The 12,638-nt window shown below is 68.3% G+C and overlaps 1 protein-coding gene across 1 annotated transcript; it reads right to left on the bottom strand.

Annotated features, from left to right (window-relative positions):
• Nucleotides 1-56: 56 nt before the first annotated feature.
• On the bottom strand, nucleotides 57-11,462 carry MBD6 (methyl-CpG binding domain protein 6). Its single transcript, XM_084610013.1, has 12 exons — nucleotides 11,316-11,462; nucleotides 8,320-9,197; nucleotides 8,122-8,224; nucleotides 7,442-7,613; nucleotides 5,619-6,992; nucleotides 4,837-5,408; nucleotides 4,362-4,560; nucleotides 2,815-2,987; nucleotides 1,993-2,565; nucleotides 1,633-1,685; nucleotides 1,461-1,536; nucleotides 57-1,196 (listed from the first exon to the last, which is right to left on the bottom strand). Exons 2-12 carry the CDS (start codon nucleotides 8,424-8,426, stop codon nucleotides 1,122-1,124), a joined length of 3,477 nt encoding a protein of 1,158 aa, XP_084466139.1. The 5' UTR covers nucleotides 8,427-9,197; nucleotides 11,316-11,462; the 3' UTR covers nucleotides 57-1,121.
• Nucleotides 11,463-12,638: the final 1,176 nt, after the last annotated feature.

Raw genomic sequence — 12,638 nt, 5'->3', positions numbered from 1 at the left:
TGGGGGGGCCGCGCCAAGGGGGGAGCTCACGGCACTCGCCACACACAGCAGGCTTTTAAATACACATTTTAATAATTGATACAAAACACCCCAAAATCCCCGCGGAAGAGCCAGCGGCCCTCGGCCCCCAGCTGTTAAATTAAGTGGCTCTCATAGAAAAGCTACAAATCCCCAGGGGAAGGCTCCAGATTTTTACACGACCCCTGAAGGGAGCGTCTACAAAAGCAAGGCCCCTGTCGGTGAGGGGGGGCGGGGCCTGGCCCCCACCCCGCCGGGCCCTGCCCCCGCTTTGCATAATTCCCACCAGCAGCCTGGGAGCGCGAGCGCGTAGTGTGGGGGGGTGGGGCTGGCGGCGCGGCTGGGCCCCGCCAGCCGCCGGACCTGAGTGTTCTCGGAGGAGTTAAAAACAAGAAAATAAAACAAGGCCAGGGCCAGGGCCTGGCCCCCCGGTGCCCCATGGCTGAGCCGGCTTCACTGGGCGGGGCCAGGTGCCCCCGCAGGCTCTGCCCAGGCCCGGGGGCTCACTGCAGCCAGCTGGCCGCGCTTATTGCTTTGTACCATTGCCCCGGGGGGCTGCCCCCCAGCGAGGGGCACAGGGAGGTTTTTGGTGAGCGGGTGCGTTAAGCTAACCCCTGAGGCGTTCCTTGCCCTGCTGAGACACCCACAGGGCTGAGGTAGGGGAGGAGCCCTCCCCCCCAGCCTAGATACCGAGGGGGGGGCAGAACGGCAGCGGCTGGGGGCAGCACAGGCTAGTGCCCCCCCTTGACACCCTAGAGTCAGCACAGCCCCGGCTCCCTGGGATTTCACTGCATTGCAGAATGGCTTCAGAAGTGCTTTGGCAGGCCTCGGCCCGGCACCGCCTCCTGCTGGGCAGCACGCAGGAGACACGGCTTGTGCTTGGAGCGGGCCCCTGGCGCTGCCCCGGGGCCGCAGTCCCAGCTGGGAGGAGCCCGTGCTAGGAAACATGCTGTAAGTGCCCATTGCCAGCAACGGCACCTCCAGCCAGGCCCCCGGCGGGGGCTCGTTCCTGGCTGTGGCTGGCCGGGCCTCAGCTGCGCCCCCCTGCTCAGTTCGCTGGGGCACGCTCAACTTCGCCTCCCCTGGGTACCTCTGGGCCAACACTACGTCACCAGCTTCCGGCGGCGGTTCTTGGCGGGGCGGCCAGGCCGGGGGCGCCGCCCGGGGGTGCCGTCCTCCTGCGGGGGTGAGAAGGGAGGGTGCTGCTGGGCAAGGAATGGTGCCAGGGCACTGGGGAGAGGAGTCAGGACCCTGGGGCCTGCTCTGGGCTCGACCTCTCGCCAGCAGCTATGGAATGAGACTGATGGAAGGGCCCAGACACCCCTGTGGGGAACAGGAGAGAGATGGGGAGGCTCAGTCCCTGCCAGCTGGGGGGCACTAGGAACTGGGCTGAAAACCAATTGCTGCCAACAACCTACCCTCACCCCGCGGGTGGCACTTACGGTGGGGACGGAGCCTGGCTCGGTGGTAGGGCCCCTTGCTCGTGGCATCTCCAGGCGGGTGCTAGGCCGGGGGGCGCTGCAAAAAGAGAGCACGTCATGGGGGAGGGAATGGGGCAGATGGTACCTGCCCGGGGGCGGGGGCACAGGAATCCCTAGTCACACCCCCACTCACCTGACCTTCCTTCTCCGGCCCCGGCGGGATGGGCGCAGTCTCCCGGGGTTCCCCTGCAAAGACAAAGGACATGGCTGGGCCAGGCACCATGCTGGCTCCCCGACCTCCCCCCAGTGAGTCTGGCTGGCACCTCCCACCTCTCTGGAGCCTGTGCCCAGGGCTTGGGTCTCCCACAGGGCGACTGCCCCGGCCCCTGCAGGCATGAGGAGGGGCGAGATCTGGCTCCAGTCCCTGCCTGAGCGTCAAGGCCTCTAGGCCCTCACCCTGACCCTGGTGACTCGCTTTGCAGCACCCCCTTCCGGGGCCCCTGGGCCAGGGCTCGGGCCCCTGCCCTGCCCAGAGGGGCCCCCCGTTCCGTACCTTTATCTCCTCTGCTTTGTTGAGGGCCAGTGGGCTGGCCGTGCCCGGCACCGGGATCTCACCATTGCACCTCCAGGCCGGGTGGGGTGGGTGCCCCGAGGGTGCTGCCTTCTCGCCCAGCTCACCCGCCTGCCCATTGAAGTGCCGCCCGCGGCCCCAGGCCCCGCGGCCCCGCCCGGCCCCACGGCGGGCGCTCTTGGTTCTGCGGGGGGCCGCACGGGGGGGGATGTTGCCGTTCAGCTCCTCTGCGCTGCGCCGGGCCCGTTTCAGGGGGGTCCTGGAGCAGGGGGGTCCTGCAGCGCCTGTGTCCAGCTGGCCCATAGGGGTGGCAAAGCCTAGTGCTCCCTGCTGGCCTGGCCCGGCCGGCTCCAGGGTGCTTGTGGCCGGGCAGTCCATGGCCCTGGGCACTGACGGGGAGTCTAAGGCACTTGGCAGGGCAGCGGGTGCAGCGTCCGTGCAGAAGGGGGCAAAGGGGGCCGGCGGCTCGGGCTCTGGGACGCTGGGCGGGTTCGGAGAGGGGCCTTCGCTCAGTGCCGTCACTGGCTTCTCGGGGGCGCCAAACCCGGGGCTGAGCTGCCAGGGGAGGAGAGGGAAGAGCCGTGAGGGGGGCAGGGAAGGGGCAGCTGGCGGGCGTGATGGGGACCCTGCCCCTCCGCCTCCCCCTGAACCCCCCACTGCTGTGCAGGGCTTCAGCTACCGATCTGGCTAGCTGCATATGCAAATTAGATATTAAATTATTTGAATCAAATGTCCCACATGGAGCTGTCTAACCCCCCCGCACAGTCCCCCCAGCCTTCCCCAAGCTGCAGCCCCAACACTCACCTGCAGGAGGCAGGCCAGGGGACTAGAGCTGCCCAGCTGGCCAACGACGGGGGGCTGGCCCTGGAAGAGCTGGAAGCCCAGGGGCGGTGGCAGGGAAGGAGAGAGCAGCTGTGGCTGGCTCTGGAGCAGGGGGCTCCCGGCGGCCCCCAGGGGGCTCAGCACCGACAGGTCACCTGGGGGGGGGCGGGGGAGAGAGAGAGAGTCAGTGGGGGGCGGAGTCATAGATACCAAGGTCAGAAGGGACCATTACGATCATCTAGTCTGACCTGCACAAGGCAGGCCATGAAATCTCACCCATCCACTCCTGCGATAAACCTCTCACCTCTGTCTGAGCTACTGCAGTCCTCAAATTGTGGTTTAAAGACGTCAGGGTGCAGAGAATCCTCCAGCAAGTGACCCGTGCCCCATGCTGCAGAGGAAGGCGAAAACCCCCAGGGCCTCTTCCAATCTGCCCGGGAGGAAAATTCCTTCCCGACCCCAAATATGGCGATCAGCTGAACCCTGAGCATAGGGGCAAGATTCACCAGCCGGATACCCAGGAAAGAATTCTCTGTAGTAACTCACATCCCACCCCCTCTAACATCCCATCATGGCCATTGGGCCTATTTACCATGAATAGTTAAAGATCAATTAATTGCCAAAATCACATCCCATCATATCATCTCCTCCATAAACTTCCCGAGCTTAATCTTAAAGCCAGATAGGTCTTTTGCCTCCCCTTGGAAGGCTGTTCCAGAACTTCACTCCTCTGATGGTTAGAAACCTTCATCTAATTTCAAGTCTAAACTTCCCAATGGCCAGTTTATATCCATTTGTTCTTGTGTCCACATTGGTACTGAGCTTAAATAATTCCTCTCCCTCCCCGGTATTTAGCCCTCTGATAGATTTATAGAGAGCAATCGTATCTCCCCTCAACCTTCTTTTGGTTAGGCTGAACAAGCCAAGCTCCCCGAGTCTCCTTTCATAAGGCAGGTTTTCCATTCCTCGGATCATCCTAGGAGCCCTTCTCTGTACCTGTTCCAGTTTGAATTCATCCTTCTTAAACGTGGGAGACCAGAACTGCTCACAATATTCCAGGTGAGGTCTCACCAGTGCCTTGTATAACGGTGCTAAAACCTGATCTCGACTGGAAATACCTCGCCTGATGCATCCCAAGGCTGCATTCGCGTCTTTCATGGCCATGTCACATTGGCGGCTCGTAGTCATCCTGTGATCAACCAATACTCCGAGGTCCTTCTCCTCCTCCGTTACTTCTAATTGATGCCTCCCCAGCTTATGACTAAAATTCTTGTTATTAATCCCTAAATGCCTGACCTTGCACTTCTCACTATTAAATTTCATCCTATTACTATTACTTCAGTTTACAAGGTCATCCAGATCCTCCTGTAGGATCTCCCAGTCCTGCTCTGAATTGGCAATGCCTCCCAGCTTCGTGTCATCCGCACACTTTATTACCACAGGTTGGGCCCTGCTCCCATGGCTCGGCCTGCTGCACCTCAGGGACCGCCCAGTTACCCCCGCCCCCCAGCAAACGGGGCACCACTCACCCAGCAGCGCAGCACTCAGCAGCGGGCAGACCAGTGGGGGCAGCAGTGGGTGGAGCCTCCCGGAGGAGCTGGGGGGCACCGGGGCGCTGCCGAAGGCGCCAGGGGGCTCAGGGGCCCTGCCCTCGGCGCCGGGAGCCTCAGTAGTCGTGGGCATCGTGCCGGTCGAGGTAGGTGCCATGGGCGAGCCAGCGACACCAGGCTGGGGGCGCAGAACGTAGCATCAGGTCGGAGATAGCAGGGCTGGGGAGATGCCCGCCCTCCCCGCCCCAGCCCCAAAGACAGAGCAGGGCTGAGGTGATGCCCTAATCCCCCCGCTCATCCCCACCCCCAAGAAGTGCCCCCTGCTGGATGGCCACAGAGGAGCTGAGTGCTTTGCTTGGGGCATGCCCAGAGAGCCCCCCCGGCACTGAGACATGCCACCCACCCAGTTGTGAGGAGAGCCGGGTGCCCACCCACCCCTGGGGCCCGGCCTTACCTGGGCGTCGGGGGCTGCCAGGCCGGCTGCCAGCAGAGCCGAGTTTAAAGCGAGGACGGCGGGCGAGGTGGGCAGCGCCGGGAAGAGCAGGGGCTGCAGGGGCCCATCCGGGAGGTCCCCCTGGCAGGGCGGGTCGGGCAGGGGCAGCAGGGCCGGGAGGAGGCCGCCAGGCTGCTGGAGCAGGTCCAGGCCGGGCAGGCCGAGGCCCAGCAGGGGTGACTGAGGCTGGCTCTGCAGCAGCGAGGCCATGAGCAGGGTCTGCAGTCCCTGCCCCTCCGGCTCGCCCGGCAGGCCCAGGGCGGGCAGTGGCGCCTCCCCCTGCCCCGGGCAGCCCAGCAGCTGCGGCTGGCTCAGGGCCAGGGAGAAGGGCAAGGAGCCGAGGAAGCCGCCCTGGAGGAGGCCAGGGGGCAGGGAGCCTCCGAAGGGCAGCACCTGCTCCTGGCCCAGGAAGGGGAAGGGCTCGGGGCCTGTGGGCAGCGGGACCCGCGGGACCCCCAGGTTGCCCTCCCCGGCACCGCTGCTAGGGCCGCAGCCCGAGGCTGCTTTGGTGGCGGCTGGCGAGACGGTGGCACCTGCAAGGGAGAAGGGCTCGGTCAGAGGGGACTGGTGGGTGCTGCCCCCCAGCACGTGCTGTAGCTCTCCTGCCCCCCCCGCGAGGCTCTGGCATCTTCAGCCAAAGCCCTGCCTGGGTCCCCACGAGCCAGCCCCACCTCTTGCCCGGCTCTCACCACCCCCCCACCCTGGCTAGCAGCCAGGGCCCCGTCCCCCCCGTTGGTCCCTACCTGTGGCGGTGCTGGGGGCGGGCGCTTTCGGCTGGGGGGCGCTCCCTGAGGCCAGGTCGGAGGAGGTGGAGGCCAGCTGGCTGAGGAGGCTGAGGAGTTGACTGTTGAAGTCCTGGAAGGAGGGCAGGAGGCCGGGGGGGCTGTCGCCCAGGGGCAGCGGGGGCAGGCCAGGGGGCTGGGTGCCCAGCAGGCTCAGCAGGGATGACAGCGGCTGGCTGGGGGCGAGGGGGGCCAGGGGGCTGCCCTTGGCCTCCCCGGGCGGTGGGGCAGCCCCCGGGGGCGGCCGGGGGGGCTGCTCTCTGGGCCGGGCCCGGTGTGGGGGGGCCTCCTCCGGCCCGGCTGGGCCCTGCTGGGAGTCCTTCAGCAGCCGCAGCACGGTGGGCGCACGGCGCTGGTGCCGGGGCTTGGGCAGCGCCCGCCCGCCCACCACGGAGAGCAGCACGTTGGAGCCCAGCAGGTGCCCGGGTAAAGTGCTAGAGGGGGGCTCGTCGGCGTGCCGCTGGCTGGCCAGCTGGGCCTTGGCGGCCGCGCTCAGCAGGCTGCTGGCGGGGAAGGAGGGGGCACCCGGCTGCTGAAGCAGCTGGCTCAGGGGCAGGCCCAGGAAGCCAGGCGGCCCCTTGCCCTCGGGCACGGCGCCTAAGGGCACTGGCAGGTTATTGCTGCTTTGGTTGGCTAAGGCATTGCTGGGGGGCGCCTCGTCCTTGCAGGGCTGGGGGGCCCCTGCAGGGGGCCTGGGGCCCAGCGGGGGCCCCCCGGGCTCCGAGGAGGCGGAGGAGGGGCGGGAGCACTGCGGGGACAGCTCGGCGCTGCCCCCTGGCGACGAGACGGAGGAGAGCGCAGTGGAGGCAGCCAGCCTGCCGAGGGAGGCCCCTGCTGGCATGGGGCAAGCGCGGCTGCTCCAGGTGGGGGCCCCCTCGGGGGGCGGCGTGGCGGGGAGCGGAGGCTTCCCCAGGGGGCTGGGGGCAGCAGGTGGCATCATCTCGTCTGGTGGGGGGAAGGGGAGGCCGGCGGGGGAACCCAGGGGGAAGGGCCGGGGGACCGCGTCCAGGGGCTCCAGGCCAAAGCTCTGCAGGGGGAAGGCCGGGCGCGCCGGGTAAGCGCCGTTGATGGAGCTGACGCAGGGCGTCCTGCCCGGGAAGACGTCCCCGAAGAGGGCGCTGTGGTGACGTGGGAAGGACGAGGCCTGGCTGGGCCGGGTGCTGGTGGGCCGGTCTCCAGGGCAGGCCAGGCAGGGCTCCGTTCGCGCCTCTGGGGCCTTCTCCATGGGCTGGGGCTTGCCGGGACCCTTGCCCTCCGGGCCGGGCACTCTGCCGAAGGGCGCTGGCGGATGGCAGCTGGCAATGCTTGAGTGGTACGTCTGGCTCTGCCCGACCCCTGCAACAAACCGCAGTGGGGGCTCAGCGCCCGGGCAGGCCAGGCTGGGCCCACCCACCCCTCACCCCACAGCTGCCCAGGGTGCTCGCGGGACAGGACTGAGGCTGGGGCCGCCCCAGGTCCTCCCTCCCCTCAGCCAGGATGACGAGAGCCAGCGCAGGGTGGGGGCGGGCTCTGCAGGATTTGGGGGTGGGGAGCGTGGGGCTCAGGTTCTGGGAGGGGCCGGAACAGGTTCTACTGGCAGGATCCAGGGCAGGGGCAGGTGTTGGATCGGGGAGGCAGATCAAGTCCCGGGGGAGGGTGGGACTGGCAGGGGTGGAGCCATGAGGGGCAGGGGGAGGATGTGCTGGGTGGGGGCCTGGGGGAGCCCAGATGGGCCCTGGGAGAGCTGGAGGGAAGGACGGGCCACGAGGGGGGGGGGAGGATGGGCCCCGGGGGCCGCCTGTTACCTGGGCCCAGGCGCGGCAGGCCCAGGGGCGCGGTGCTCTCCATGCTGCGGTACAGGGTGGCCATGGCGACGGTTTTCCGGCGATGGTTGCACAGCTTGGTCATGTCCTGGTCGCCCTGGGCCCCGGCCCCCCCCCGCGGCACCACCACAGCCCCCGGGTTGAAGTTGAAAACCTGACGGGGGGGGAAAAAAGGACGTCACAGTCGCATCCTGGGGACTGAGGGGCACCGGCTGAGCTGGGGGGGAGGGGGAGCCCCGGGCCGGGCTAGTAGGGGGCTGCGGGTCGGGAGTGAGGGGCACCGGCAGAGCTGGGGGGGCGGGGGGCGCTTCCGCAGCCCCTGCCTATTCTGACCCTCACTCCTGACCCACAGCAGCTGTCAAGGTGGACAAGGAATCTGAGCCCAGGGCAGTGTGTCCTGGCAGTGCCCCCCCAGACTCCTTCGCATGGGGCGAATCCCCCACGACTGGAGTCGGGTCCCTCCAGGCTGCAGCCCCCAGCCACTGGGAAGCAGGAGGGTGAGACCCCAAGGGGCATCATATCCCCAGGCCGCCTGAGCCCCAGGCCCCCCTGCCCGGGCTTCCAGCCCCCTTGTCTCCAGCCCACCCTGGTCCCGACCCCAACCCATATGGGCCCCCACCATCCTTGCCCCCAGCCTGCCCAGCCCCTGGCCTCCCCGGTACCTTGTGCACGTTGAGCGGACACTCCAGGCCACACTTGCAGGTGCCGTCTGTCAGGAGGTAGGCGCGGGTCTGCTCCAGCGAGGTGAGGTTCGTGCCACTAGGACTGAGAGAGGACGGGGGGAGGGGGTCAGGGCCGGCTGGGGAGCCCCGCCCGGGGGGGGGGAGGCTGGGGGGCCAACACTGAGGGGGAAGCCCTACCTGATATACTGCACGGTGCCCTCCTCCACCTTCCGCTGCCATCCCACGGGCACAGCCACCGGGCACCCACCTGGATCTCCACCAGCGGGCTCATCACCACCATTCATTGTGCCCCGGCCTCGCTCGGATACCTACTGAGGCGCTGGGTTAGCGGGGGACAGACAGAGACAGACAGCACCCGCCAAGCAGCAAGGGGATGGGTGTCATGGGATGGAGTGGGGGTCTAGGGTGGGAGGAGTTATGGGGTCCAGTGGGAGGGGCTAAGTAGGAGGAGTTATGGTGTGGGGCAGGGCTGGATCCAGCTGCCCAAAGACTCCTGGGAGCAGGAACCAGACAGTCTGAGCAAGCAAAGGGGCCGCCCAGCTCCCCTCAGGGAACAGCCAGGGAGTTGCTCCCAGGGACGCCTAGGGGGCTGCGGGTTGGGAGCGAGGGGCACCGGCAGAACTGGGGGGAGCCCAGGGCTGGGAATCAGGAGTGAGGGGCACCGGCAGAGCTGAGGGGAGCCCAGGGCTGAACTAGCAGGGGCTGCGGGTTGGGAGTGAGGGGCGTCAGAAGCCTGCATGTTCTCAGCCCCACGCTGCCCCAGACCCTGGCATCCTGTAATCCTCCCCCCGTTAATCCCCGGCCGCGCCTGACCTACTAACCGCTGCCGGGGCCCTGCGGTGAGAAGGCAAACAGCTGCCGGGTCCCTTAATCCCTGCCGGGCCCTGGCATGGGGGCCGAGCCCGGCTCCTACCTGCTCATGGCTGCGAACATGCTGGCGTTAAGTGCGCACACGCTGCCCTCCTGCACTCATGGCCGGGCACCCTCACCCGGGAAGCGCCGGCGACTCCGTCCGCCACAGCTGCGAGCTCGCCGCAGCCGATGCTAGCCCACGCCTGGAAGAGAGGAAGGAGGGTCCCACCTCAGTGCCGGCCTCAGCGGGGTGAACAGCCCCCATGGCCCACTGGGCAGGGCCTAGGGCGCCCGGCACAGAGACCTGGCTCCTCTCTGCTGGGCTCTGAGCTCAGGCCCGTGCCCGTGCCCGGCAGGCTCGGCTCCTGGGCACAGGGCAGCGCTGAGCCCCGGGTGCAGGGACCCTCACTGCTACTCCCGAGCTATAGATGGGGACACAGAAGGGAGAAGGGGTTAGTTGGAAGGCACACAGTGAGTCAGAGCTGCGGAGAGAACCCAGAAGTCCTGGCTCCAGCCCCCTGCTCTAACCACTAGACCCCCAATCCCGGAGCTAGGGCTAGACCCAGGATCCTGGCTCCAGTCCCTCTCCTCCAGCCTGACAACCCCAGTGTGAGCTAAAGAGGCGTCCAGGTCAACGCAGGGGCCATGTCTCCTCCCGCAATGGGAAGGCGTCACTTGAGTGGCCTCAGGGAGCCACCCTGGTGCTGCAGGATCCAAGCATGAGCCGCGGCACCCCCAGCGCGCGAAGACTGGGGCTCCCCGGCAAGCCCAGCACCTGCCTCCCAGGGGCTAGAGCTCAGCAGGGTTTCTGCTGGGAAATGCACCAGAAGCCACCAAACCCAGCTCCCACCGCGAGCTGGTCAGGTCCATCCGAGCTGCCAGAGGCCGGGCAGCAGCAGGAGAGGCAGGGTTTACCCCAGGTTCCCAGGGCTGTGATGGGGCCGGATTCTCTCGCTAGCTCTGGGGCTTAAAATGAGAACCGAGAGGCTGGGAGACAGCGAGCTCAGAGGTGGGAAGCCAGGACACGCATGCGGCCTGCGGCACTCCCTGCCCAAATGCCGAGGCGAGGGGCCTGGGATGGGAGGACGGTTCCGCCTTTGGGATTCAGCACGGCCTGACAGACATGGCATGTGCCCAACCGGACAATGCCCCAGAGATGATGCCCCCCACGCTGAGGGATGCTGCCAGGATCTGGGCCCTGGAAGCCCAGATTTCTGATGCTGATCCACAGGATAAAAACACAGGGAGACTCAATAAACAGTATTTCTGGCCCCATGCCCCCCGGGGTTATTGGGGAGTGTTAAAACAGCTGCCACATCCCACCCCAGAGGTGGCTGCATTTCGGTGTCAGGCCCAGGGACTCCTATCTGGGACAGCTGGGGAGAAGGGCTCAGGGAAACAGCTGGCTGCGGGGGTCCCAGGAGTCCTGCAGGGACAGCGTCGATTAGCGCCCAACAAGGCCCAGGGAAGGGCACTACACATGAACAGCGCCTCTGTACCCGGGCGTGGGAGAAAACGGGGCTCAAGCTGCTCCCTGAACCAACTGCGGGTCGCGCCTCCCGCAGGCCAGGAGCACCGGGGTCCCAGCCCAGCAGCCGTTAGCTCCAGGGGCAGGACCCCAGCTCAGACCAGGGGCGTGGGGGTGGGTGGGGGCAGCAGAGGGTGCTGGCAGCTGCGCCTAGGCCCGGAGCTCTGGAGAGAGTCGCCCGCCCAGCCGGACCGATGCCCCAGGCCCCCAGCCCCGGGGGGAGCTCGATCGCCCGCGCCAGGCGCTGTACGCGCGCAGAGGAGACCCCGTCCCCATTCCTCCGTGGGGCTGCTGTGCCCCTGGCGGCGGGGCCCTCTGCCCATGCCACAGGCGGACGGGCGCAAGCCGGGACCCAGCCCGCGCCAGGGGTCTCGCTTCCCGGCAGCCTGCCTCGAACCCGGGACCCTCCTCGAACCCCGCCCCCCGGGCCGCGACCGTCCCGCGCCAGCCCGGCCCCCCGCCCCGCCCCGCCCCCGGGGAGCCGCGGCCCCCCAGCTCCGGGGCACACAGGGGCGTGGCGGGGGGGGCCGGGCTGGTCCCGCCCCGTGTCCCTGCAGCGCCGGGCACCGAGGGGCCAGCCCGGGCCCGGCCGCCCCCCCCGAGCGGGCCCCCCCCGAGCGGGCCCGGCCCGGCCCGCTGCCCCCTGCCCCCCCCGGCCCGGGGCCCCCCCCCGGCTCGGGGCCCTGCAGGGGGGCGGCCCCGGGCTCCCCCCGCCCCGCCCCGTGCAGGGGGGCGGCCCCCCGGGGGGGAGCGGCCGGCCCCAGCGGCGGGGGGGGGCGGCCCCGGGCCCTACCTCGGCTCATGGCGGGGCGGGGGGGTCTCGCGGCGGCCCCTCGCGCCCTCCCCCCTCCGGAGCGGAGCCAGTGCCAGGAAGAGGAGGGGGCAGAGCAGGGAGCTTCCTCCCGGGCATGCGCAGTGGGGGCCAGGGGCAGCCCTGGGGATTCCGTTCCCAGCGTGCCCCGCGCCCCAGGGCGGAGGGGTTGCTATCCCAGCATGCACCGGGCTCCGGGGAAAACCCGGGCTGGGCTCCTCGGGCCGGGTCCCCACCCCCCCCCGCCGGCTGTTCCAAGGCCCCGGGCGGGGGGGACTTCGCTGGGGCACCCCCCAGACACTGGGGTGGGAAGCCTGGGGGGGCACTGCTGGGGCACCCCCCACATACTGGGGGACACTGCTGGGGCAGCCCCCCAGACACTGGGGTGGGGGGACACCGCTGGGGCACCCCCAGATCCTGGGGTGGGAGCCTGGGGGGGCACCGCTGGGGCAGCCCCCCCCAGATGGCAGGGGCACCAATGGGGTTCTGCAATCTGTGGCGCCTGGGGTAGGGCCCTGGCTCCTCAGCTGTGGCCTGGGGGGGGCTGGCACACTGGGGTTGGGTTTCTCGGGGGGACGAACCCTCCCAGCTCTAACTCACGGGGGTTCGGGGGAACTTCCTCTGTGGGCAGTTCCTGGGGCGGCAGGTTGGGCCCTGGTGCGGCCATCGGTGTAACAGGTGGGCCAGGGCCACCTGCCTGGGGAGGCGGCTGAGCCAAGCACTGGGGCGGGTGACTGGGGAGCTGTCCCAGTGCTGCCCCCCACCCCCCACGTCTGGGGGGCTGGCTGAGGGGACATGGGAGCCCAGCAGCCCCACCACCCTGGTATCCAACTGTTCAAGGTCTGACGCCATCCCACCAACCTCCTGCCCTCAGTGCTGGGGTACAGGCCGGGGGACCCTGGCGTGTGGAGAGGGGTGCTGGGGCAGAGTGGGGTGCTCCTCTCGGAGGGAGCTGAGCCCCACGGTCATGGGAGTGAAAGGGGAAGCCAAGGCCCTGCCCATAGGTGGCCACTAGAGACTCCAGAGACAGGGCATGTGACCCCATGCCCAGGCTGCCTCCCTCACGCCCTTGGGGTTCATGTGGAACCTCTCCTTCCTAGAGGGGTTTGGGGGCTCAGCCCTCTGAGCTCTACTGGGATGTGCTCAGACTGTCCCCAGCACCTCCCCCTGGGGCTCCTCTGGCATGGGGGGATCCCAGGGAGGCCTTAGCCCTGGGGGGCTCCCTGACATAGGCCAGGAATGTTCCTGCAGGAGCCCTTGCCCCAGGGCTCCCTTGAGGCCCTATGGGTTTGGGGGTCCTAGCCC

The sequence above is a fragment of the Lepidochelys olivacea genome, assembly GCF_965140295.1.
Source record: "Lepidochelys olivacea isolate rLepOli2 genome assembly, chromosome: 20".
Classification (NCBI taxonomy): domain Eukaryota; kingdom Metazoa; phylum Chordata; order Testudines; family Cheloniidae; genus Lepidochelys; species Lepidochelys olivacea.
Note: the sequence above shows the minus strand (reverse complement) of the source record. Positions and strands in the feature narration are given on the sequence as shown.